This window comes from Lampris incognitus, chromosome 3 (assembly GCF_029633865.1).
Source record: "Lampris incognitus isolate fLamInc1 chromosome 3, fLamInc1.hap2, whole genome shotgun sequence".
In the NCBI taxonomy this organism is placed as follows: Eukaryota; Metazoa; Chordata; class Actinopteri; order Lampriformes; family Lampridae; genus Lampris; species Lampris incognitus.
Genome location: NC_079213.1, coordinates 8,005,401 through 8,029,223, shown reverse-complemented (window position 1 = coordinate 8,029,223; position 23,823 = coordinate 8,005,401). Strand labels below are relative to the sequence as shown.

Sequence of the window (23,823 nt, the reverse complement as noted above, 5' to 3'; positions counted from 1 at the left end):
AACGCCAGCTATGACTGACAAAACACTCACTGCATCATTTGCTTAGAAAGAGGCCAATTTTGCGACAAATGTATCAAAATTACACAATTTAAATAAGTGCAAATAGCACCGGAGCACCGAGCTATTGTTCGCTTGGCAGTGCAGTTAGGGGGTGCATTCCACCCTTCACGGGTGCTTTGAAAATGACAGTGTCTTTTCGTCTTACTTGTGCAGATTTAGTGGCCGCAAAAGCCACGCAATCCTTTTGTGAATTCGCTTGTCAGTACAGAATGAGTCTTAGACATCCGCAGATAGAAACAGATGACAGAGGAGGGGGAGTTAACAGACAATTAGCATGGTTATAATTACACTTAAATTAAGTTCTCTTTCAAATCAAACATCCCAAGATACGAGTGGAAAATATTGTTCTTGCAACTGCATTTATAACCTTTATTTACTCGAACGGAGCTTAACCATGTCATGTGCTGTGCTACTTCAGTACACTTTGACAACATAAATTACTGGGACCACAACAAAAAATTGCAGATGAATATTTTATATCCAAGAATTCACGTTATAGACACTACCACTGACTATCCCTGTAACAAACTGGCCACAATTTCGAACATTTGTGTTCCGCGGTCCAGCCATTTACTAGGTTTCCACCTAGTTTAACAAAAAGCTAAGGCTAAATCAAAACAGACAAAAGCTACAAAGTTTTTGCAAGTTCTTCTAGTGTTATGAAGGGTCAAAGGTCAAAGTGTCAAAGTTTTTGATGCAAGTCCTCCATGTGTACTGTACGTCGTACACGGTGTATACTGCATTCTACATCCTGAGTAGTTTGCTCCCATCGTATGCAGTACACACTAAGTATGTAGAAAGTACAAACAATTTAGACACTACTACTGTGTGTTTGTCGGCCCTGTTATGGACTTACAGCCAGTGCAGGGTGTCTCTTTGCCCTCTCCCCAGTGCATGCTGGGATAGACTCCAGCCCCTTACAATCCTTAATTACAAGGGGCACTCTCCCCAGTGCATGCTGGGATAGACTCCAGCCCCTTACAATCCTTAATTACAGGGGGTATAAACAATGAGTAAATGAATGAAAACAGTAAACAGGTCCCATGATGCCAAAAATCATAATTTAGTGGGGGCGTCCGGGTGGCGTGGCGGTTTATTCCGTTGCCTACCAACACGGGGATCACCAGTTCGAATCCCCGTGTCACCTCCGGCTTGGTTGGGTGTCCCTACAGACACAATTGGCCGGGTCTGCAGGTGGAAAGCCGGATGTGGGTAAGTGTCCTGGTTGGCCGGAGGGCCTGTTCAGGGACTGGGGGGAATAGCGTGATCCTTCCACGAGCTACGTCCCCCTGGTGAAACTCCTCACTGTCAGGTGAAAAGAAGAGGCTGGTGACTCCACATGTATTGGAGGAGGCATGTGGTAGTCTGCAGCCCTCCCCGGATCTGCAGAGGGAGTGGGGCAGCGACAGCTCAGAATAGAGGGGTAATTGGCTAAGTACAATTGGGGAGAAAAAATGGGGGGGGGGATCCTTTAAAAACAATTACAATTTGGTTACATAATCCTTCAAAATCAGCTATATGAGCCAGGGTCTGGCAGCTTTTTACACCCTTCCATGCTGTTGTTGCGCAGGTCTCGCTCACCACTATGACATTTTTTATGAGCATTTCATCAGGCGGAGCAACATGGCATGACGATGATGTGACATGATGTCGACACAATAGCCGTGGGGTCTTGACTGCTGCGGTGTGGCTCTGAGAGTCCTGCATGTCAGCCAGTGTGAAGGTGTTTCTGTGGGTCCAGGAGGCAGACAGGAACCAAAGAGCCACGGGTGTCTGTCTGATGAATTAATGGGGCCTTTTCAGTGAGGTTAGACCCAAGCGGCTACTGCCCAGGGCGCCGCTAATTGCTCTTTCTGCATTTCTGTCACTCCGAACAATCTGTCACTAATGTGATTAGTTCGCTTTTGGATGCCTGCGTTTTTCATAGACGCCTGTGTTTTGACACAAACCTGCAAACTCGGTGCCCCTTTCATCCATCCACTGGAGGATGGATGAAAGGGGCAGAGAAGTCCTGCACTGTCTGGGCTGCAGAATGCCGTGAAATTACATCAGTTATTGAAGTCGGTCTGGTTTGGACTTTTCCGATGTCAGTGCGCTGTTGGTTTCTATAGTGCACGGTATTTTGATCTGGATGGCATGGCGCTTCTTGCAGACAACAGTTTGTCTTCTCAGTATACTGGCGGCATGGTGGTGCAGTGGTTAGCGCTGTTGCCTCACAGCAAGAAGGTCCTGGGTTCAAACCCCGGGGCTGTGCAACCTTGAGGGTAATCCCAGGTGTATGTGGAGTTTGCATGTTCCCCCTTTGTCTGTGGTTGGTTTTCTCCGGGTGCTCCGGTTTCCCCCACCATCAAAAAGACATACATGTTAGGGTTAATACTCCTGTCTGTGCCCCTGACCAAGGCAATGGGAAGACGAACTGGAGTTGGAGTTGGTCCCTGGGTGCTGCACGGCAGCTGCCCACTGCTCCTAGCTAAACAGCTAGCATGGGTTAAATGCAGAGCGTAATTTCCCCACGGGGATCAACAAAGTATCTCAAAATCCAAAAAAAAAAAAAAATATATATATATATATCAGGTACAGTACCAGATCCTGTAGGCCTATATCACTGCATACACTGCACCACGTTGGGAGGAAAAAAACCACTGTCACCTCTCCATCATAATCCCACCCAACCCCCCCCCCAACAGTATAACTTTAACATTAAACACGATTTTAGGGAATCTCAAGCACTTAAGAGTCATTCAAGATGATTTTGACATTTAAAGAACAACTATTTCAAAACACAAAATGTGTGATAAGACTTTGTGAGGGCTGTGACGCTGTCGAGATGCGAGTCTACAAATCAACACGACCACCTGGACAGTCCCGTCCCAACCACAAACCTCAGAAAACTAAACCGCCCGGCTTCACGTGGGAGAAAGATACCAATGGAGCAATCTGTCCATCTAAATGTGACTGGAATGGTGAGCATGCTGTAGATAAACTGAAAAAAGAGAAGGCCCGTTCAAGTTTCCATTTGATGGATTTAAATGAATAAACAGCCCCTCTGTGCCTGCGCACAGGATGACGTCATCAAAAGGGGGCGGACAAGCAAATTAAAAAACACATTTCCATCTTTCTACACAACCTGATCTTTGTACCAACGTGGCGTCTTTCCCCGTGCAAGCTGAAGACTTTCTGCTTGTATTCCACTGAGCTATTCTGATCTGCAACGTCATAATTTGCTTAACAGTCTGACTGCTAAATGAAAACGAAGCTTTTGACCCTCGTAACAAAAGCTCTTTGTACTACACAATGCTGGCGTGGGCCTCCATTTCAAACCACCCATAGGAAGTACAGTTACCTCTGGGGGGGTGTGTGTGTACTTTTACACCCCACTGGAATCCGAGATGTTTAAAGGAGGTGGGAGGATATTTTCCGACGCTTTGACAAATTGGTATAACTAGAGTACGTCTACGAAGCACATTCGCTGTCACATTTTCTTCACCAAAAAGTTGTTTGGTTTCCAGCGCTCCACATCCACCTGTTATGAAACAGGCTGTTTGGGGGTAATTAACATTATAGATAAGATTATTCATGAGCCTCTACTCTGATTGGCTGGCAGTTACACTGGCCCCACCCCCTCCCTTGACAGAAACCATGGCTGGCCACCCAGAGGCAACCTTGTTCTCAGCTATGGACACAGACTTGAGCAAAATCTAGGCAGATTGTTCCTGGTGGGACATCAATCTGAGGAGCAAATTATTTTTTTTGGGGGGGGGAGGATTTTCCCCCCTTTTTCTTCCCAGCTGTACCCACCCAATTACTCCACTACCCTGAGCCGTCCCGTTCGCTGCTCCTCCCCCTCTGCTGATCCGGGGAGGGCTACAGACTACCACACGCCTGCTCCAATACATGTGGAGTCACCAGCCGCTTCTTTCCAACCGACAGCTCCCCCTCCCCCTTGAACAAACGCCCCAAATGACCAGAGGAGGCGCTAGTGTGGCGACAAGGACACATACCCACATCCGGCTTCCCACCCGCAGACACAGCCAATTGTGTCTGTAGGGACACCCAACCAAGCCAGAGGTACCACGGGGATTCGAACCGGCGATCCCCATGTTGGTAGGCAACAGAATAGACCGCTACGCCACCCGGACGCCACTGAGGATCAGTTTTGATTGGCTTGTTCAACTGCTGCTGCCGCTCCCTGAATGCTCCTAAAACTGTATATATTTGCATTAAAATGAGTTTTAGATCAATTGCACAAAATAAAGTTATAAGATCTACTTAAAACGACCACGAGCGGTCAAAATGACCACACGCAATTTGCGCGTGATCGTGCGCGTCGTGTCACTATTTATGACGCGTGTTTGTCGCATCATTTCCTTTGTGAAGTTCGTCGCTCTGTCCTAGAAACACACTAGCGTCCTACAGTGCAGAGAAATGGCCTACACTTGATTTCAGATTATTGCCAAGAACATGTCTGGTTAAAGACGCCGTTACAGACGCACCACGACTACCACTGTTGAGGCATGACAGGTGTTGGAGAGCGGCCATTTTAAATTGTTTGAAAAATAGTATGAAGTTGTTAAAATGTTAATTTTGGTGTCAGTTAGTTTCATAACTAACACATGTAGTGCATTAATATCTCAACTGGGTGTTTATCTTGACAGAATATGGAGTTCAAAAACCGGCCGTCATTTTGACCGCCCATGGTCATTTTAGGTAGGAGTGAAATCCCGGTCGTTCTAGTGCTAGACAACTTTTCTCCCCATAATACCTCCCCTTTAAAAGCACTTTTACACGGACAAACCTGAGTCGGGGGGGGGGGCAGTTTGGTTGGATGATGGTGAAATAAACAATGTTTCTGTCCAGCTGCTAAATAACTTGACAAAGTCCCTGCTATCAGATTCAAAGAAAGTTGCATGGTGCGTGCACACATACACACTATACACACACACACACCCTCTGCTTGAGTACACACTAAGTGCATTAGAGGAAGAATGTGTTCCTAGGCAGATAAAATAGAAGAGAATAAACAAAATAAGGGTGCAGAAGGTGGTGTATATGAATAACCTGCTGATTACAAGCCGGCCCTTATGTAACACGAAATTACCGCCGTGGTCATGCCTGCAATAATCATTTGAATGCTTTTGTCAGAACTGCCGATTGCCGTATACAAAGAAACCCACTTATACATGTTATTCAATGTATTCACCGGGCACGCGCTAATGAATGAAATGTGATTTAGCATCGGAAAGGGCAAGAAATAATACTGGACACGGACAAAGAATCACGACAGGTCCTCGCTCAGCCCTACCATACCTGCTGAATACCAATGTGAAATATTCGAGGGTTCGCCTCTTTGTGGACGTCAAAGCTTTGTTCAGAGCTCAAAGACCGCTTTTGAGTCCTGCAAGAGTGCAATGAAACATGGCAGAGACACGCTCTGGCTGGCACAACAGCCTCTTTTCCCCACTTGTAGCAGCTAATTCTGAACAGAAAGCAAGACTGGCCATGATGGATGCGTTTCTTTTTTTCCCTGTCCAATTCAGAAGCATGGCAGTTTTTAGCCCCCCCCCCCTCCCGTCGTCCCTGTTCTGCAGGCGGCACCTCGATGCATTGACACAAGGAAATGGATCTCCCACTTGGGACTGAAGTGGCCTACTCAGGTCCATTGGAAGTCACTCAGCCAAATGACAGCTCCTGCAGAGAACACAAGTCCACCAGGCACATAGACTACAAACGTACTGATACACCCCGACATGCAATACTGCACACGTACTGTTGCACCAGATCACATTACACTGGTATAACAGTACACCATTGTACCAGACATTATGCATTGTACAACATTATATTGGTACACCAGAAATCAGAATCACTTTGTCATTCATTTCATGCACTTGCACACATGAAACGAAACATCGTTCCACCAGCCCACAGCAGTGCAACACAAAGACAAAAACACACATCCAAAAACTACAAGAACACATATATCCAAACTAACATATATTTAAACTAAAAAAAAAAAAAAATCAATGTCCAGGAGAACAAACGCCAGCCGGGAGGACTGTCAGAACTGCTGGTCTGCATGGGCTAGCAGTTAGCTTAGCCTGCCCCGCTTCCGCGTCCTGTTAGACCGCCCTCGGTGTTACCTCTTCAGGCACAGCTCCAGGCAGGGCCGTGGTTCCTGGGCCCACAAGATGCAGCAGACCAAACTCCCTCGGCCGATCCAATGCTAGCTAGCTCTCCCAGCCAGACACCTGTGACACACCTCCCCGCACACAACGACACTAAAAACACAGTCAAGGCTAGGTGAGGCCGCCGCCAGACCGCCCTCAGTGTTATCGGAACTGCCGGTCTGCATGGACTAGCACTTAGCTTAGCCTGCCCCGCTTCCGCGTCCTGTCAGACTGCCCTCGGTGTTACCTCTTCGGGCACAGCTCCAGGCAGGGCCGTGGTCCCTGGGCCTACAGGATGCAGCAGACCAGGCTCCCCCAACCGATCCAACGCCAGCTCTCCCAGCCATCAAACAAGACAAAGACACTGCATGGATGGTACTGAGTGAGGCCGCCGCAAATGTAAATTCGCACCGCCATCTTCCCACTCCGGTACTGGGTGAGGCCGCAGCAAACATGAATTTGCGCCGCCATCTTCCCACACCAGAAGCAGAACTAGACAACATTATACTGGTATAACAGTATGCATTTAAACTGGACTTTATACAGGTTTGGACTCTACCAATTGTAGAAAAGACTGAACAGAGAGAATTAACTTCATAAAACCATTTTGAACCTTTCAGCACAACGTTTTCAACTAAAACACATGTTTTCTATTGGAATTAAACATGTTCATTTAAGACATCTGCCGGGTTGGTAATGTCTAGAAAGAATGAGATGTTATTGGGTCAAGTGTTCAAGCTGGACTTACAGTAGGTTTGCAATGCCTGAGGAGGGTTCTTATCCAATATTTGTAGAAATACTATAAAAAAAATCCAATTTTTTTGATGTACAAAGAGAACCGCGTTCATGTCTATATCCATGTCTTAATGCGCAGACCACCAAGTCAGATTTCCTGGTTTGTTAATGTTTACTTTGCAAATGAGGATACAGATTCCGAATCAGATCCCGTCATCTCTCATCCAGACGTCACAACCTTTCAGCCAATTTGTTATTTTAGAGGCACCGTTTCACTAAACACATCCAAACAGTGCACCCCTGCGTCAGGTGTGTGGTTGTGTTGTTTTTTCTGTACATAATGAACCCGATGACAGGCGCAGTCAGGTGGTCGACAGGGTTGCGCGCCACGTCCCATTTGCGTCGCCTTCTGGGGGGGCTAATGGGTGTCTTAAGGGGAGGCCGGCCTGTTTTTAGAGGCCTGATAAATGGATGGTTGAGCGGGAGCTTGTCTCGGCCTGTCAACACATTGGGTAATGAGCCTGAGGAGGAGACTGTGGGCTCCAACACTTGATGCAGCCGAGAGAAAGCTGAGGCATGGAAGGATAGCTCTACCCTGCGAGTCTTAATTGGATTACTGTGTGGTGCTCAGTTTTGAATTACCGGGGGCTGATAACGGTGTAATTAGCAGCAGAGGAAGCAAAGGACGGAGCACGTGGCATACTCATGATAAGGCAAAGCAGACAGGATGGTGGAGCTAAATGACTCTTGTATTTAGCATGCTGACGTCAGTCTCAAAAGGGGGACAGGAGAAGAGTGCCAATGAGCGGCCTTGTTGAGACTGTTGCCATAAATCCAGGGCAGGAAAACCCAATAATTGTGTTTTCTTATTATTATTATGATTATTATTATGATTATTATGTCTGAGGTGACAGAATCTTTGGCCACAATGCAACTGTGATTCTCTGCTGTCCTCGGCGATACAGTGACACGTGAATTATCAAAATTCGCTTCAAAACTGCCTTTGTTGCCGCATCCTCACAAAGTGATGCGTGGGATTTTAACCATTGTTCACAGGTCCCCTTTACCTTGACAGGGAGCACAGAGGTTGTTGTGAGACACAGTGAGGTGCAGTAGGTAATGGCTTTTTTAATACCGCCATGAAAGGCAAAAGCGATGAACACATTCCTCCGGTGGCACAAATCTTTTTTTTTTAATGGCATTTCATAATGGGGATGTGGCTGTGACTTGTCAAGGATGCTTTTTGCAGCCATCAAGGCCCAATTGGTAAAGGCCAAAGTAACGTCGAGTAATGAGCTTGCCGAGCAAATGTTTCATATTGCAGAACTGCTCAAACACACTTTAAGGTATCAAAAACTGGTGAAATATAGGTGAATTAAATCGCTTTGGAAGACTACAGACATAACAGACATAAAGACTATACTTACAATAAAGCTAACTAAAAAGAAATGCCCACCTGTAATAAAGAGACTTGGCTGCGCCCCAGTACACCTGACAGGGCTATACAACCAGAGGATTTTTCTGTGCACTGCATGGACCATTCCATGACGATTACTGGCAAGGTAAAGGGAGGTGGTATGTGGGTTTTTTTTTTTATTAACAATTCATGGTGTACTAACTGACTGACTGACTGGGAATATTTCTCTCTAGTGTGCGATCACTGTGCAACAAACTAGACAAACGTCGTCTACTGGTGGGGAAGAATAGAGACTTTGCTTCCAACTTGCGTTTTGTGCTCCGCGGAAATTTGGCTGTTTGGATCAATACCGGCGCCCCGGTGGCTCACCTGGTAGAGCGCGTACCACATAAAGCTGAGTCCTAACCACAGCGGCCTGGGTTCGAATCCGGCTCAGGCCTTTTAGGGGTGGCATGGTGGCGCAGTAGTTGGCACGGTCGCCTCACAACAAGAAGGTCATGGGCTCGGACCCCGGGGTTCCCGGGTCGTCCTCTGTGTGGAGTTTGCATGTTCTCCCCGTGTCTTCATGGGTTTCCTCCAGGTGCTCCGGTTTCCTCCCACAGTCCAAAGACCTGTAGGACAGGTGAATCAGCTGTACTAAATTGTCCCTAGGTGTGAATGTTGGGTGTCGGCCCTGTGATGGACCGGGGGCTGTCCAGGGTGTCTCCCCGCCTGCCGCCCAATAACTGCTGGGATAGGCTCCAGCATCCCGCGACCCCAATTGGGATAAGCGGCTTGGATAACGGACGGATGGGATAAAAAGAAATGGGTTTATTCCCCACTGAAATCATTCAACCTATTTCATAACTGAATGGACACTGACAAATGACAATGAATGCTTTACTATAGAAATTCCAATAAAGGACGGCATTAATAACCATCAGTATGTTGGACACCTTAGAGCACAGAACACTTTCTCATCTATGATGGCTGTAAATATATATTTTCCACAGCAGGTATTAAAAAAGTACTTACCCTATTTTTATCCTCTTGTATTTAAACATGGTTGTTTCTGCTCTCTGTTCCTCTCCACAGCGTTGGTGGTGAGATTTCTGACCAGGCGCTTCATCTGGGAATATGACCCCACGCTCGGTAAGACATACATGGATAAGCACAACGGGAACAACAACAGCAATGATGTTAATAATCATCATTGTTATCAACAACACTATTACAACTTTGATTACTGTTGATTCTACTTCTGCTCCAGCTGCTGCATCTACTGTTATTTCATTCCTAATAATGTGCATGCTGTGCAAAGCAAACATTATTTGCCATACTTAGTCCAATAATTATTCTTATTCTCCCGTACAAATTTTGGCACGTAACTAGTCCTGCAGATTTGAGGAAAAACACCGCAAACCTCCTTCCCCTGACAAAGTTTCTCTTCAGGAGCCAATGCAGGATTTTAAATGAAAATGTTAAAGAAAATGAATATGTGATTAAGAGACGGAACGGTCCCTAGTGCTAAAAGGCTATTCATTTATGACAACCAAAAAAAAAAAAAAGAGACACTTTTGTCATTTTATCTTGTGACCAGACTTGCAACCCTTACTTAATCATATTTAAAACGCCATTAAGTAAGGTTTTGGAAAAATGTTAAAGTAAATGTCAAGACTTGAAAATGATCAGTCAGGTAATTTTCAGATTTCAAACTTTTTTTTAACTCTTTCAGGATTGTGTAACCTGTGTTAACGTATTTGCTTGACACAAGTGCAATAAGGTCAAAGTTGGTCACTGTCAACCTGACATCCCTTGTTTGTGCTTTTTATTGCTGAATAACACTGTCTCGTGAATCAAATGACATTACTTTGACACTGGTAAAATTACTTACCAGGGATGTAACAGAAAATACAGTACAAGGTCAAATTAGCTGCCATTTTGTTTCTGTGACAGCGCCGCCCTGCATGGGCTCAGCTTCTCTCAGCTGATCTTTTCTAACCGTGACCGTCATCAAACATCCTCGTTTACTTCTTTTCGCGCGTGCCCTTGTTTACATGCAGCCAATCAGATAAAACGATCAAAATATGAAACCCGCCTACCCTTACTGCCAACCCTTGCTCGCACCTGTCGCTCAAAGATGAGCTCATGAATATTAATGAGGGCCAGACCACTCCCTCACAGTTCTTCAAGAAACTTTGTTGTTTTTAAACTTATGGACAAAAGCATATGAAAACAAATATTAGTCATTTACAAATAAAAAATGGTTTCTGGACGTTTTATTATTACGCCGTGTTAAAGGTATTGAGACATTAAAAAGAAAAGTTGAACGCGATTAGTGATTTCCGCCTGACGACCCCAGAACCAGTGGAAGTGCGGGTGAAAGGTCGGTGGTGTAAACTACTAATAGGACACGTTAGCCCCTAGCTAACGGGTGTGACCCTTTAGCCGAGCGGTTAGTGATGTGGCCTTGTGGTGCAGTACACCCCGTATCGAATCCCGCACCGGGCAAGAAAATAACCGGTTCCAGTGGGTTGGCTGTTGATGAAGGACGTTTCTGTTGTGAGTTACATTAAGTTTAATCACCGTGCAGCGCAAGTGTGGAAACACCCCGCTGATAAGCTAACTAACGCCTTTGTCAATGTCCAAAACAAAAGAAACTGGAAACCGCAAAGACGGTGCCAGGAACAATAAAGCCAAGAGTTTATGAATGGAGGGAGAGAGAGATTAATTGGGTGCAGGTGTGGTTTGTTTTTCTGGCGGCTGCTCCTCGCCCCCCCCCCTCCGCCCCAACACTCCCCAGTATATTTGTGTAACAGGGGCGGTGAAACAAAAACGCGGGACGACTCCTGCTGAGGAAAAAGACCAACGGAGGAGTGATCACCGAATTATGCAGATGAGATGAAAATATGCGTCCAAAGGGTTTTAATTAGGGTTGTGGCAATATACCGGCATTGACGCTAACCGTGAAACTGTAAAGACCGCGGATGACTCGACTCGCTAGCCCCTGGCTAACGGGTTGGACCCTTTAGCTAACTGGTCAGCGCAGTCGCCCATGGTCCGGGCTACATTCCAGGCTGCACCCCCCCACCCCCGCGAATTCGGGGGACAACGCAACCACAGGAACTGCCGCGGCCGGGACGCGAACCCGTATCGCCCGCACCGCAGGAGGCATCGCTAACCGCTAGACTAAAGGGTCAGACCCACGAGCCAGCGGCCAGCGTGTCTTCTTATCCATGCACGTTACAATATCTAAAAATGAAACATAGATATCATGTTTATAATACACGTGTGATAATATCATGTAAATAATCCAGCGCCTCTTACGTCATTTCCGCTCACGCCTTCTCCCTCCCCCGTGACGCAGTAAATTGCTAGTGTGGCGATCAACCGGATGTTTGTTATGAATAATAAACACGTTTCCGGCTCTCGGCCTGTTCTCACTCACCTCCACGCACCCACCTGTCCTGTCAATCAGCGACACGGCTCCAATTTACCCGCTTTCCGGCCCTTACGTTCCTTTGTGATGATGAGTCATACAAATCAGTATGGCGACTGATGTCGGCGAGTCAAGAGAACAGGGACCAGCCAGGCCTCCACTTCGTAAAGAGAACGGGGACCAGCCAGACCTCCACTTCGTAGAGAACAGGGACCAGCCAGACCTCCACTTCGTAAAGAGAACAGGGACCAGCCAGGCCTCCACTTCGTATAGAGAACAGGGACCAGCCAGGCCTCCATTTCGTAAAGAGAACGGGGACCAGCCAGACCTCCACTTCGTATAGAGAACAGGGACCAGCCAGACCTCCACTTCGTAAAGAGAACAGGGACCAGCCAGGCCTCCACTTCGTATAGAGAACAGGGACCAGCCAGGCCTCCATTTCGTAAAGAGAACGGGGACCAGCCAGACCTCCACTTCGTAAAGAGAACAGGAACCAGCTAGACCTCCACTTCGTAGAGAACAGGGACCAGCTAGACCTCCACTTCGTAGAGAACAGGGACCAGCCAGGCCTCCACTTCGTAAAGAGAACGGGGACCAGCCAGACCTCCACTTCGTAAAGAGAACAGGGACCAGCCAGACCTCCACTTCGTAAAGAGAACGGGGACCAGCCAGACCCCCACTTCGTCAGCCCCCTCGGGCCTTTGCGCCGTGTCTATCCCACGTTATAGTCTCTCATCATCTCACGGAATCCGTCGAGGCTCCGACAGCTAAACCTCCCGAGAGACTCGACAACCGCTTAATAACCCCTCACCATGGTAACCGTGAGTCGGCGAAAGCGGGTGACCGTTTGTTGTCTTCTTCTTCTTCGTTCTGCCTTTTTCTCCCTGACTAAAGCGTTGTGTGTTCGTGGCTTTTTGTTGGCAAGCTAGCTGAACGGAACCGCGGTTGGGAACACTTCCTGGTTTCCAGTTTGTTTGTTGGATAATCGGGAAATCCCGAAGTGGAGTAATTTTGTTGCGTGACCTGAACTGAACCGATAGCGCTAACCGGGAAATCCCGAAGTGGCGCATATTTACTATTTAAACTGAACTGGATTACATGGAACGTTCTTCCCCTCGACCTTAGACAACTGACGGACGGCGTGGTTGAGTTTATCTAAATTGAGCGAGTAAACTATTAATAAGACACGTTAGCCGAGCGGTTAGTGACGTCGCCTTGTGGTGCAGTACACTCCGTATCGAATCCCGCACCGGGCAAGAAAATAACCGGTTACATTGGTGGCAGCGGTGGGACCCGGAAGTGTGTAGATCCTCAGAAGTCTCTTCAGAGCGCGGGAAGAACAAAGCGCGAGGGCGTGCTTCCGGGGGGAGGGTGACGACTGTAAACTACCAATAAGAGACGGTAGCCCCTAGCCAACGGGTCTGACCCTTTAGCCGAGCGGTTAGTGACGTCGCCTTGTGGTGCAGTACACCTCGTATCGAATCCCGCACCGGGCAAGAAAATAACCGGTTACAAGTGTTTTATTTCCCTGCCTTGTAATTAAGGATACATTCGTTTGTACTGTAAAAAAATAAGCAGGGGTTATGTGTATTCTGAATGCACGTATCGTTTCAAATCTTCCAGATATCGTGATAACATCGTTATAACGAATTCTGTTGGCCACGATAATCGCGAGGGGGAAATCGAATATCGCGACAACAGCCCTAGTTACAATGAAAACCGTTCAACACACACACACACGCACAGACACACACACACACACACAGCAGCTCTCCGTTGCTCGTAGCCTTCACATGGTGGCTGTCTCGTTAAGATTGTGGCAAAGTCCTTTGCTCACTAGGAAGAGGACGGATGGTCACGCATAATGGCCTCCGTTTTTATACGATGATCATTTAAATGAGTCACACGTTATCCGTTTTCTTTCACACTTTCACTTCTGTCAGACCTCACTGCTCTGGACTGAATTTAAGACTGGTCACATGCTTTCCCCTTGCACACACGTGTGTGTGTGTGTGTGTGTGTGTGTGTGTGTGTGTGTGTGTGTGTGTGTGTGTGTGTGTGTGTGTGTGTGTGTGTGTGTACCTGTTCATCTATATGCATGGGGACCAGCTGCAGTTTTGAACCATCAGACTGAAGACGTTCTGGCTGCTCCTCATTTCCTCAGTGCTCTATTTCAGGGACAGGACCTGGGTTTAGGGCTAGAATTAGAATTAGGTTAAATTAGGGTAAGGGGGTTAAGGGAAGGAATTCAGACAATCAGAGGTCTTCACAAGTATAGAAATGTGGACTTGGTGTGTGTGTGTGTGTGGGGGGGGGGGCGGTCCCTGTGCCAAGTAAAGAGCAGAACAGTCAAGTAAACGCACATACTTACCACACATAATTGCTCATTAGCTTGACACACAGCGGGGGCGTCTACTGGGCCAGTAGAGTCTCCGGCTGACGCACAGACCAGACCTGACTGCCACGAGCCCTCCTCGGCCGGCACCGACCAGCGCTCGCTTTTATTTTCAATCTCCTAGTTTTTATACCCGCCGAGGGCCGGAGGAGCGTAGCAGCGGTGAGACCGGAGGACACGTCTCGGGGGGTCAGGAGCAAGATGTCCGCCGAGCTGGAGGCCACAGATCAATACCGGCTGGCTGACTGTGAACGGTGAAAAGGAAAACCCCTGGGAGTCGTGTTTTGTTGGGAGATATCTGCCGAGTCCTCCCGCTGATAGAGGAAAACGACACCGTCTCTCCCGCCGCGTCAGCGTTCACACTTTTACTGCTATTAGTCTGGTCTGAAACGCCAGAACAGCGCGTTGGCCTCCGTTAACCCCGATGAGGTCACGCTGGAGCGAGGAAAACGGTCAACACCTCCTTTGCGCCTTTCCTTCAACCGTTTTATAGATTCATTCCCATCTAACCGGTTCATCACATCGTCTCCAACTCTGGCCTTCTACCGAAAAGGATTGCGGAGCAGCACGTTGTTGAGGACCGATTATAACGACTGCCGTCGTCGCGTCACACAAATGAACTGTTGGCTTTGTATGTGGCTGTTTTCCTTTTCTCAGAACGGCCCGACAGCGTGAACTACGTGATGCCCGAGTATCAGACATTCTCAAATATACACGTGCCCATGTGAGCATCCATCCATCCATTCTCCGAACCGCCTATCCTGCTCTCATGGTGGCGGGGATGCTGGAGCCTCCTATCCCAGCAGTCACTGGGCAGCAGGCGGGGAGACACCCTGGACAGGCCGCCAGGCCATGTTAAAAACAAAATCCACACAGTAACACACTTGTGCACAGATACACACACACACACACATGCGAGCACGCTCCCCGGATAGCAAAATCGCTGTGGCCCGGACCCGTCCCAGACCTGCCACTTCATCCGGCCCACATACCATGTGGAGTGATGGTACTTGGGCGGTCCGCTCCTGTTTGCCAGATCTGGGCCATAGATATTTGGGCCATATTCACCATTTACCACACGGGTCACTTCAGGGTCACATCCAGATCACATGTTGCCCAGAGCGCCGCATCTTTGCAAAAAAAAGGCCCACATTTGATTTGGCATATTTGGGCCATCTTTGCTATTATACATGTGGGCCACTTCAGGCTCACATCCATGTTGTCAGGGCCAGAAGAAGACCGCCAGTGCCACATCGTTGCCTGAAGTGGCCCACATCCGGATGCTGTCTGGGTCCAGCACAGACACACGCCGTACTATAGTTTCCTGTAGTACATACTTACTAACGATGTCTCCTTGATTATCACAGAACGAACACCGGGATCGGTTCTTTATGTGCCGCGCCCCCACAGCCGATTGGTTACAGTGCATACCGCACGGTCGCCGGTTCAAATCCAGCCGATGACCTCTGTTGCAAGTCGTACCCCTATCTCTCCCCCATTTCCTGTCTCCCTCCACTATCAAACAAAGGTAAACAATACCAAAAAAAGGAAATGTAAGCTGTGTACACTTCCCTCCGTTTTGTGTAAGACCACATCCCGTTTCATTACACAGCATTAGCGAGAACTTCAGCGGCGCGGCGGCCCAGTGGCTAGCGCTGCCGCCTCGCAGCAGGATGGTCCTGGGTTCGAACCCCGGGTCGTCCTGTGTGTGGAGTTGGCACGCTCTCCCCGTGTCCGCGGTGGGGTTTCTCCGGTTTCCCCCGCCGTCGAAAAGACGTGCGTGTTAGGTTTAGTGCTCCCGCCCGTGCCCCTGAGCAAAGCCACGGACAGAAGGCCTGGAGTTGGTCGCCGGGCGCAGCACGAAGGTAGCGGCCCACGGCTCCCAGCTACACAGACCACAGCCAGGGGTGGGTTCATTTGCGGTAACAGAAATTTCCCCCGGGGGATTAATAAAGGAAATGTAATCTAAACTTGATCTTAATCTTTAAATGAATTAATAAAGGAGCGGGGCCACCGCAGCAGCAGATAACAGGATGTGATCAGAGAACGGTGGCGGTGAGGGAGACGTTTTGATTTGAAATAGAAAATGGAGGGCGGCAGTACACACACAACACAGCTAGCATGTAAAAAAAAATATTCAGTAAAAAGATGACGAGAATTTGGAAAATCCAAGGTCATGCGATGTTTACCACCGATATTGACGGGGTTTTTTTGGGTGGGGGGGGGGGGTTTGGAGGCGGCAGATCATCCAGACCTCCCCGTCTCTTATCCCCGCTCGGATCACAGAATTAAATATAAACCACATCCGATTGACAGATAGATGCGGAGCCTTTAGCGGCACCAAACAGGATATTGTGGCATGACGTCATGATATTCCAACATGCCCCCCCCCTCCCCCCAAGGGAAAGAGAGGAAAAAACCTCTAGTTTGAATCTTTGGGATGCAAGACTGAAAAACAGGCATGAAGGCAGGAACATGTCTGGGTTTTTCTTACTTCTGGGGTTTTTACCAAGGATGATAAATGACGAGGGAAAGCGATTGACAGCTTGGCTTCCTTTACCAGCTCTGACGCACAGACTCGGAGGTCTGGCACCGTCACTTTCTCTCTTCGCCCTCAGCCAAAAACAGACTTGAGATTTACGCAAGCTTTAATCACTGCCATGAAAATGATGGCTTTCGTTCCTTTGAAAGACCTTCAGATTGGACTGGACTGGGTGAATCAACCTGACCCTGGCCCCCCCCCCCCCGTGTCAAACACACAACAGTCGGGTCTGTTGGTGGTGCGTTGGGGTGGGTGGTTCGAGGTTGATGGATTGATGGTTTTTGAAATATGAAGTCCCACAGGCTGCTGGTTGAGACCCCCGGTTCCTCTCCCGGTGGAGGTGAGCTCGGAGACCTCTGCTGAACGGCTATAAATCTAGGCCTTCCCGGCGGCCTCGGGCCATCCGTGGCATTTTGTGGATGGCAGAGGGCACGATTTATGAACTCCAGCGAAACACACGCACCTGGGCCACCACACAGGGGTCATGAGGGACGGAGGGGTACCTTAAAGATCCAGTCCTATGAACATCAGGTTTCCCAGTCTCGTTATGTTTAACATGAGTTTTTCTTAATGTAACGTCACTTAAAACCAGTCTGGCTCCGGTGACGAGTGACATCATCTAATACTCTGATCTGATTGGCCATCAATGATTTGTCGTCATCAGTCTGTCAGCCGGTCTGTTTTTGAAGTTGCTGCGCAACACACTGCTAAGCTAGCGTGCTAGCTAGGTATCAACAGTCTTGTGAACTCAACCTCCTGCTCAGAGAGGGGGCGCTAGAACAGTTATAACAAATCTAACGGTACTTGTCTGGCTGAATGAAAGTCAGACCGGCTCTTTACTGCTCCCCTTTAAGGAAAAACCCGCCGGCTCTAGAAAAATAACAGCCGAACGGGGACAAACGCGTGTCACGTGGCTGAAAGTGATTGCAAGACTACCCAACATGAGGTCAGCCAGCTATGAGACACAACGCCCCGCTGCTCTCGGGTTGAAATGACTGCAAAATCCAGCCAAAATCTCTTTTTACAAGCTGGATTCCGGAGGCTTCCGCGCTCCTCCTGAGGTGTTTATACAGATGGGAGTTTTGTTTTGTTTTTTTACAAGGGGGCAATCCAGTGAAATTACTGACGATGTGAAAGTTGAAGAAGGCAGGGGTTAGACCAGAATCCTCACCTGTGTTGGTAAGCTAGGTGCTCCGTAAACTGCCCCAGGGGTCAAACGGGTCATCTCAGATTGTGCCATAACCAGCTTTATAGCCACGTATATTCCACATGACCCTCTTGCCAGGATCAAATCCACCCACTACTCCTGGAGTGGGTGGATTTCGTCATGGGTTTAATCTCGGCCCTTTGGAACGGGACTGGATGCATGTTTATTTGCACACATTTGTGTTTCCCCCGCATACTAAAAGAAACGCAGGTCAAGGGAACTAATCCATAAGTGTGACGGCCGGGGTGTGCTAGCCGGCTCTGCCATGGACCGTCCAGCTGTTCAGGCTTGTTTTCCTGCCTCGCTATGAATTGAACTAATCAGGTACAGAAAACGATTAAAAAGCAGAGACGTTGGGATGTCTCCGATGCATTTTTCCTCCAACTGGGAAAAGTGCAACGGAACACTACCCAACGTTGCGATTCCAGTTTGCAAACTTGGGAGGAGTTCAACAACCTCGGCGTCACTGGGAAGCGGTCATGCGTACATGGCTGCATGCAGGGATTAATTCACTGTTAATTGTAATCGACTGTCTGGACACTCATGGCATCAAGATAAACCTGCTTTTCTGCTTGCAGAGCAGGTGTATAACCACACAGGTAATCACAAGTTCTTAGCATTAGCCTAGCAACCAAGCAGAGTAGAACAGTAGATTTGAGATCTTTCCGAGCTCCAGACTGGAACCCATTGTATTCACAAGTCAGAAAATTTCAGTAGGAACTTCCTAAATCCCACGTATTTGTATTGCAGTATTTGAAGAGTGCCCTCAGTAGAGTCCAGATCCCCGCCAGGCGTATCTCCCCTTCTCCAGTGCTCGGACTTGGCCCTTTCTTCTCCTACCAGGAGAGTATAATACAGAGGCACTGCCTGCATATCGCTTCTTCTCTGGTGCTCAGACTTGGCAAAAAAACAGCTGAGGAGTTAGCGCTCAATTGCAATTATGTAAAACCGTTTTTTCAAAGGTTATGAATCACCACGACCATGAGAGGTCCTTGATCATAGTCACAACTGTGCATGAAAATGATTAGGCTGCCAGGCCCAGTAGTCTGATACTACTGGGCCTGGCAGCCTAATCATTTTTGTGCATACTACTAGCATGCGAGATAAGCAGTGGGCAGATACACGCACACATGGACAGAAAAACCAGTGTTTTTCCTGCCATTACAAGACTTTTGCACAGCCCCCACATCGATTGAACGGGAAATATGAAAAGTTTTTAATATGCAGCACTCAGGCTAAAAAAAATCTACCTAGTAAAAACGTTTTGCCTGTCAGTCTGCGGATGTGCAGCCTCTGAGGCGGACCCTTGCATGCGACCATTTCGGTCTAACTCTAACCCTTTCTTTATGTGCACGGTACCGTAAAGCTGGGTAAACCCCTCACGATCACATTGGGCGGAGAACAGGGCACACCTCCTGATTTGACTGCAACCCAGAGGAGGTCGTCCCTTTATAACTTTCAGATTTTTCTGGAGCGTGAGGATTCTTTTAATAACCCTTGGTGACGTCGCTGCCCGATCTGAGTCAACCGTAGATGTCGCCCATGTGCAAGCGGAAACTGTTTACCCTGCTTTATCACATCATGAAAATAAAGACAGGGCTCATTATCGCTGGTTCGTCCAGTATTCCTCCAGTTCTCCTGCGCTGAGAACAGCAGTGAACGATGTGCTGACTTGTGAGATACGATCGACGTCCCGTTTACTTTCAAAACTCATACTGGAAAACATAATGTGTTGACACTGTCGCCGCCCGTTAGCCTGGGGAACCAGACGACTGTGCGAGCTCACGTTTTACGTTTGCCCTGGCAGAATTCGTTGGTCTGGTTCCCAGGCTGGCTGCTCGATCTAGGTCAACGGTAGACACGAGTTGTGTCGACTCGGGTCGGGCGGCGACAGAGAGCAGCGTCGGTCGAGCGAGATAGAGGGTGAATGACGAGAGGGAGTGGGGATCAGTAGTTTTTATTTCCCTTTAACACAAATACAGGCCATGACATCACACATGCATTGCAGAGATGGAAGGGACAACTTAACAGGGCCTACTAGACAATATCAAGAGACAGACACATTTGGATTAAGGGTGATCATAGGACGAGTCTTAACAGTATACAAGACAATAGGAACAGCAGAGAGAAAATAAAAACATAGTTGGCAGGTAGAGAGTAGTCTATAAATAGACCTTAAGATATAGATTAGTTGTCACAGATTACACGGGGCCTCTAACGAAGGAAATATAGTGCGTCCACTTGGCCTCGTATTTCTCCCCCTGGTTGACGAGTCTACAGGAGAGTCGCTCGTGTGCTGCCACGGTTCCCAGATGGGAGAACCAACCCTACATTGGTGTGAGGTAGGGTGGCCGACCTCCACTCTGTTACCATGAGCTCTCTACCCAACATCAGGGCCGTCTGGACCCACTCTGCCCGTGCTCGTGGAAGGGCTTTTAAAGGAGTAGGGTCTCCCAGAACAAAGAGGCTTGGAGAAAATGGGACGTCTGTTGTTAGTATGAGTTTGATATTCTCATATATAGCTGTCCAGAATTCTTGCGCAACACGGCGAGACCACAGCATGTGGATAAGCGTATCCGGGCCCTCCCCACACCTCCAGCAGTCAGGGCTGTCTCTTAGTTTCGCCCAGTATATCCTTGAGGGGGTCCAGTATACCCTGTTCATTATTTTGAACTGTACTAATCTTGTCCTGAGTTCCCGTGATGTTTTCTTATAATTCCTTAAAATGTTTTGCCACTCCTGACTGGCAAAGGTAAGGTTAAGATCGATCTCCCAAATTAACTTTAAATTGGATCCCAAACCATCAAGAGTGTTTAGTCAACGACAAGTAATACTTTGAAGCTTCATGGCCTTTGCCAAACACCTTGACTATAGCCGAGAACAGACGTTTTTCAAAGACTCTGAATCACCGCAACCACGAGTGGTCCTTGATCACACAGTCATAACCGTGCAATACACATTTCAGCCTGATAGTTCTGCTAGTATGCGAGATTAGCCATGGACGGACACACACACACACACACACACACATGAAGGGATAATGAACTGAAAAACGTGTTCATCCCATCAACCACAGCTTTCAGTTAAAACAGTAGACCAACAGGGCTGGTTTAAGCAGGAACTTGGGTGTAGTAATAAGGACTGTGGTACTTCAGAAGGAGTAAATATGTGGGTCTAGTCTAAACGGGGTGACAACAACGTTGATGTCAGTTGTAAAAAATGTGCAACGAGTATTCAGATGTGTATTGTACAATTTGTGTCAATGCTTTTGTGTAATATTTCAAACAGAGGCTTTGATGCAAAGCAAATTTCAGAGGAATCTGCAAATAAAGTTGTACTGTATCATCTCGTATAGTATACTATCATTTCATATAGTATCCTATCGTATAGTATCCTATCGTATAGTATCATATCGCATAGTATCATATCGTATAGTATCATATCGTATAGTATAGTATCATTTCATATAGTATCATATCGTATAGTATAGTATCATATCGTATAGTATCATATCGTATCGCATAGTATCATATCGTATAGTATAGTATCATATCGTATAGTATCATATTGTATAGTATAGTATCATATCGTATAGCATAGTATCATTTCATATAGTATCATATCATATAGCATAGTATCATATCGTATAGTATAGTATCATATCGTATAGTATCATATCGTATCGCATAGCATCATATCGTAAAGTATAGTATCATTTCATATAGTATCATATCGTATATTATAGTATCATATCGTATAGTATCATATCACATCGTATCGCATAGTATCATATCGTATAGTATAGTATAATTTCATATAGTATCATATCATATAGCATAGTATCATATCGTATAGTATCATATTGTATAGTATAGTATCATATCGTATAGCATAGTATCATTTCATATAGTATCATATCATATAGCATAGTATCATATCGCATAGTATCATATCGTATAGTATAGTATCATTTCATATAGTATCATATCGTATAGTATAGTATCATTTCATATAGTATCATATCGTATAGTATAGTATCATATCGTATCGTACCACAACCTCAAAAATCAAATGCATTTCACTAGCAAAGGTGCAAAGACAACATCTAACCTATAAATCTACTCCATATGAATTTCATAAGCAGTCACATCATGACAGCAGGTCTCTTTCTATATGAACTATCTTCCATTGCCACTAATTTGAAATGGTAAATATCTCATTTTGGTACAGAACTCCTCAACTGAGATTGCCGTTTCTTGTGTTTTTTCTCTCCATCCGTTACAGAATCAACGTACCGTCATCAAGCAAATATCGACGACGAAGTGGTGAGCATGGAGATCCTGGACACTGCAGGACAGGTGAGCCCCGCCTTCCTGGAAAAACATTCACAGTTCAATTCAACAGCAACCCGCCCTCAAGTCCGGCCTTCAATTTAATGGCGCCATGTGTAATTCTTCATAAATCCCGACCTTCGTCTTGCTGCGATGGGGAATGGACCATTTGACAGAATTTGTCCCTTGGTTTAACGAGACATCGATATGAAGCCTGCGTACGTCATTAAATGACTTATGCAGACGGTCATTTTAAAAGATCATTTCATGGGATGTTCAGGTGGCGTAGTGGTCTATTCCGTTGCCTGCCAACACGGGGATCGCCAGTTCGAATCCCCGTCTTGCCTCTAGCTTGGTCGGGCGTCCATACAGACACAATTGTCCGTGTCTGCAGGTGGGAAGCCGGATGTGGGTATGTGTCCTGGTTGCTGCACTAGCGCCTCCTTTGGTCGATCGGGGCGCCTGTTTGGGGAGGAGGGAGAACTGGGGGGAATAGCATGATCCTCCCACATGCTACCTCCCCCTGGTGAAACTCCTCACTGTCAGGTGAAAAGAAGCAGCGGGCGACTCCACATGTACGGGAGGAGGCATGTGGTAGTCTGCAGCCCTCCCCGGTTCGGCGGGGGGGGGGGGGAGGGGCAGTGACCGGGACAGCTCAGAAGAGTGGGGTAATTGGCCAAGTACATTCGGGGAGAAAAAGGAAGAGAAACCCTTTAAAAAGAAAAAGATAATTTCACGGCATTTACACTGGAGAGTGACGGGAAAAGGACGGAGACACTCGGATGCCACACAGGTCCGGTGTGACCTTTGAACCCAGGCATTGCTGCCAAGCCTGGGTCCATGCAGTACGTGTGGTGGAAGAAAAGCGAGGATGATCCCAAAGAGCCCCTAACTGACAGGGGCCCTAAAAAAATAATACCAGCGTAAGACAAATCATTTCGTAATGGCTGATGTGAAATCTTCGAAAATCCCCGAGGGCCCCCACGCACGTCCCGTCCGGACGAGCCGAGGACCGATAATCCCTCGTAATGCTACAGCGACCTCGCTACCAAGTGAGCCGGGCCGTGACTCCGCGGCCCATGTGCGTGTGGTGCAGCCCTCCGTATGAAGATAGATGTCTGTGTTTCTTCTGGCTCCCGGTTTCCTCCGCGACACTTCCAGCCAAGTCATCCCTCCTCATTACGTCCATGTGTGTTCTGAGCTAGCGGTAGGACGAGGGCCCCGGCGCTTCCAGACGCTCATCTGGAGGGCCGAGCGTCGACCTCGGGCGTCTCCTCCCCTCCTCGAAAACACATACGAAACCCCCCCCCCCCCAAAAAACAATATATGTTCAGCTGTGACGGGATCGAGACAGATACAGGCGTGTTATTGCTATCTTGATTTGCGGAGGCGCAGCAACCTTGGATGGTCGTAAATTCCCGGTTCAGAAGTCGGTCAGGTGGGCCGTCGGAATCGGGGTGCGTGTGCGTCCTCTGACGGGATGTAAATCCAAGAGTTTCTTCTGCCAATAACCACGAGATGAGGATCTCTCCGGCAAAATTTATAGTCTGC

The 23,823-nt window shown here is 47.6% G+C and overlaps 1 protein-coding gene across 1 annotated transcript in view; it reads left to right on the top strand.

Moving 5' to 3' along the window:
• The window catches only part of rerg (RAS-like, estrogen-regulated, growth inhibitor), a 63,550-nt gene that overhangs the window by 34,390 nt on the left and 5,337 nt on the right, over nt 1-23,823 (top strand). The window contains exons 3-4 of the mRNA XM_056277174.1: nt 9,454-9,510; nt 22,226-22,299. Coding sequence (XP_056133149.1) covers nt 9,454-9,510; nt 22,226-22,299 — 131 coding nt within the window. The remainder of the gene's footprint in view (nt 1-9,453; nt 9,511-22,225; nt 22,300-23,823) is intronic.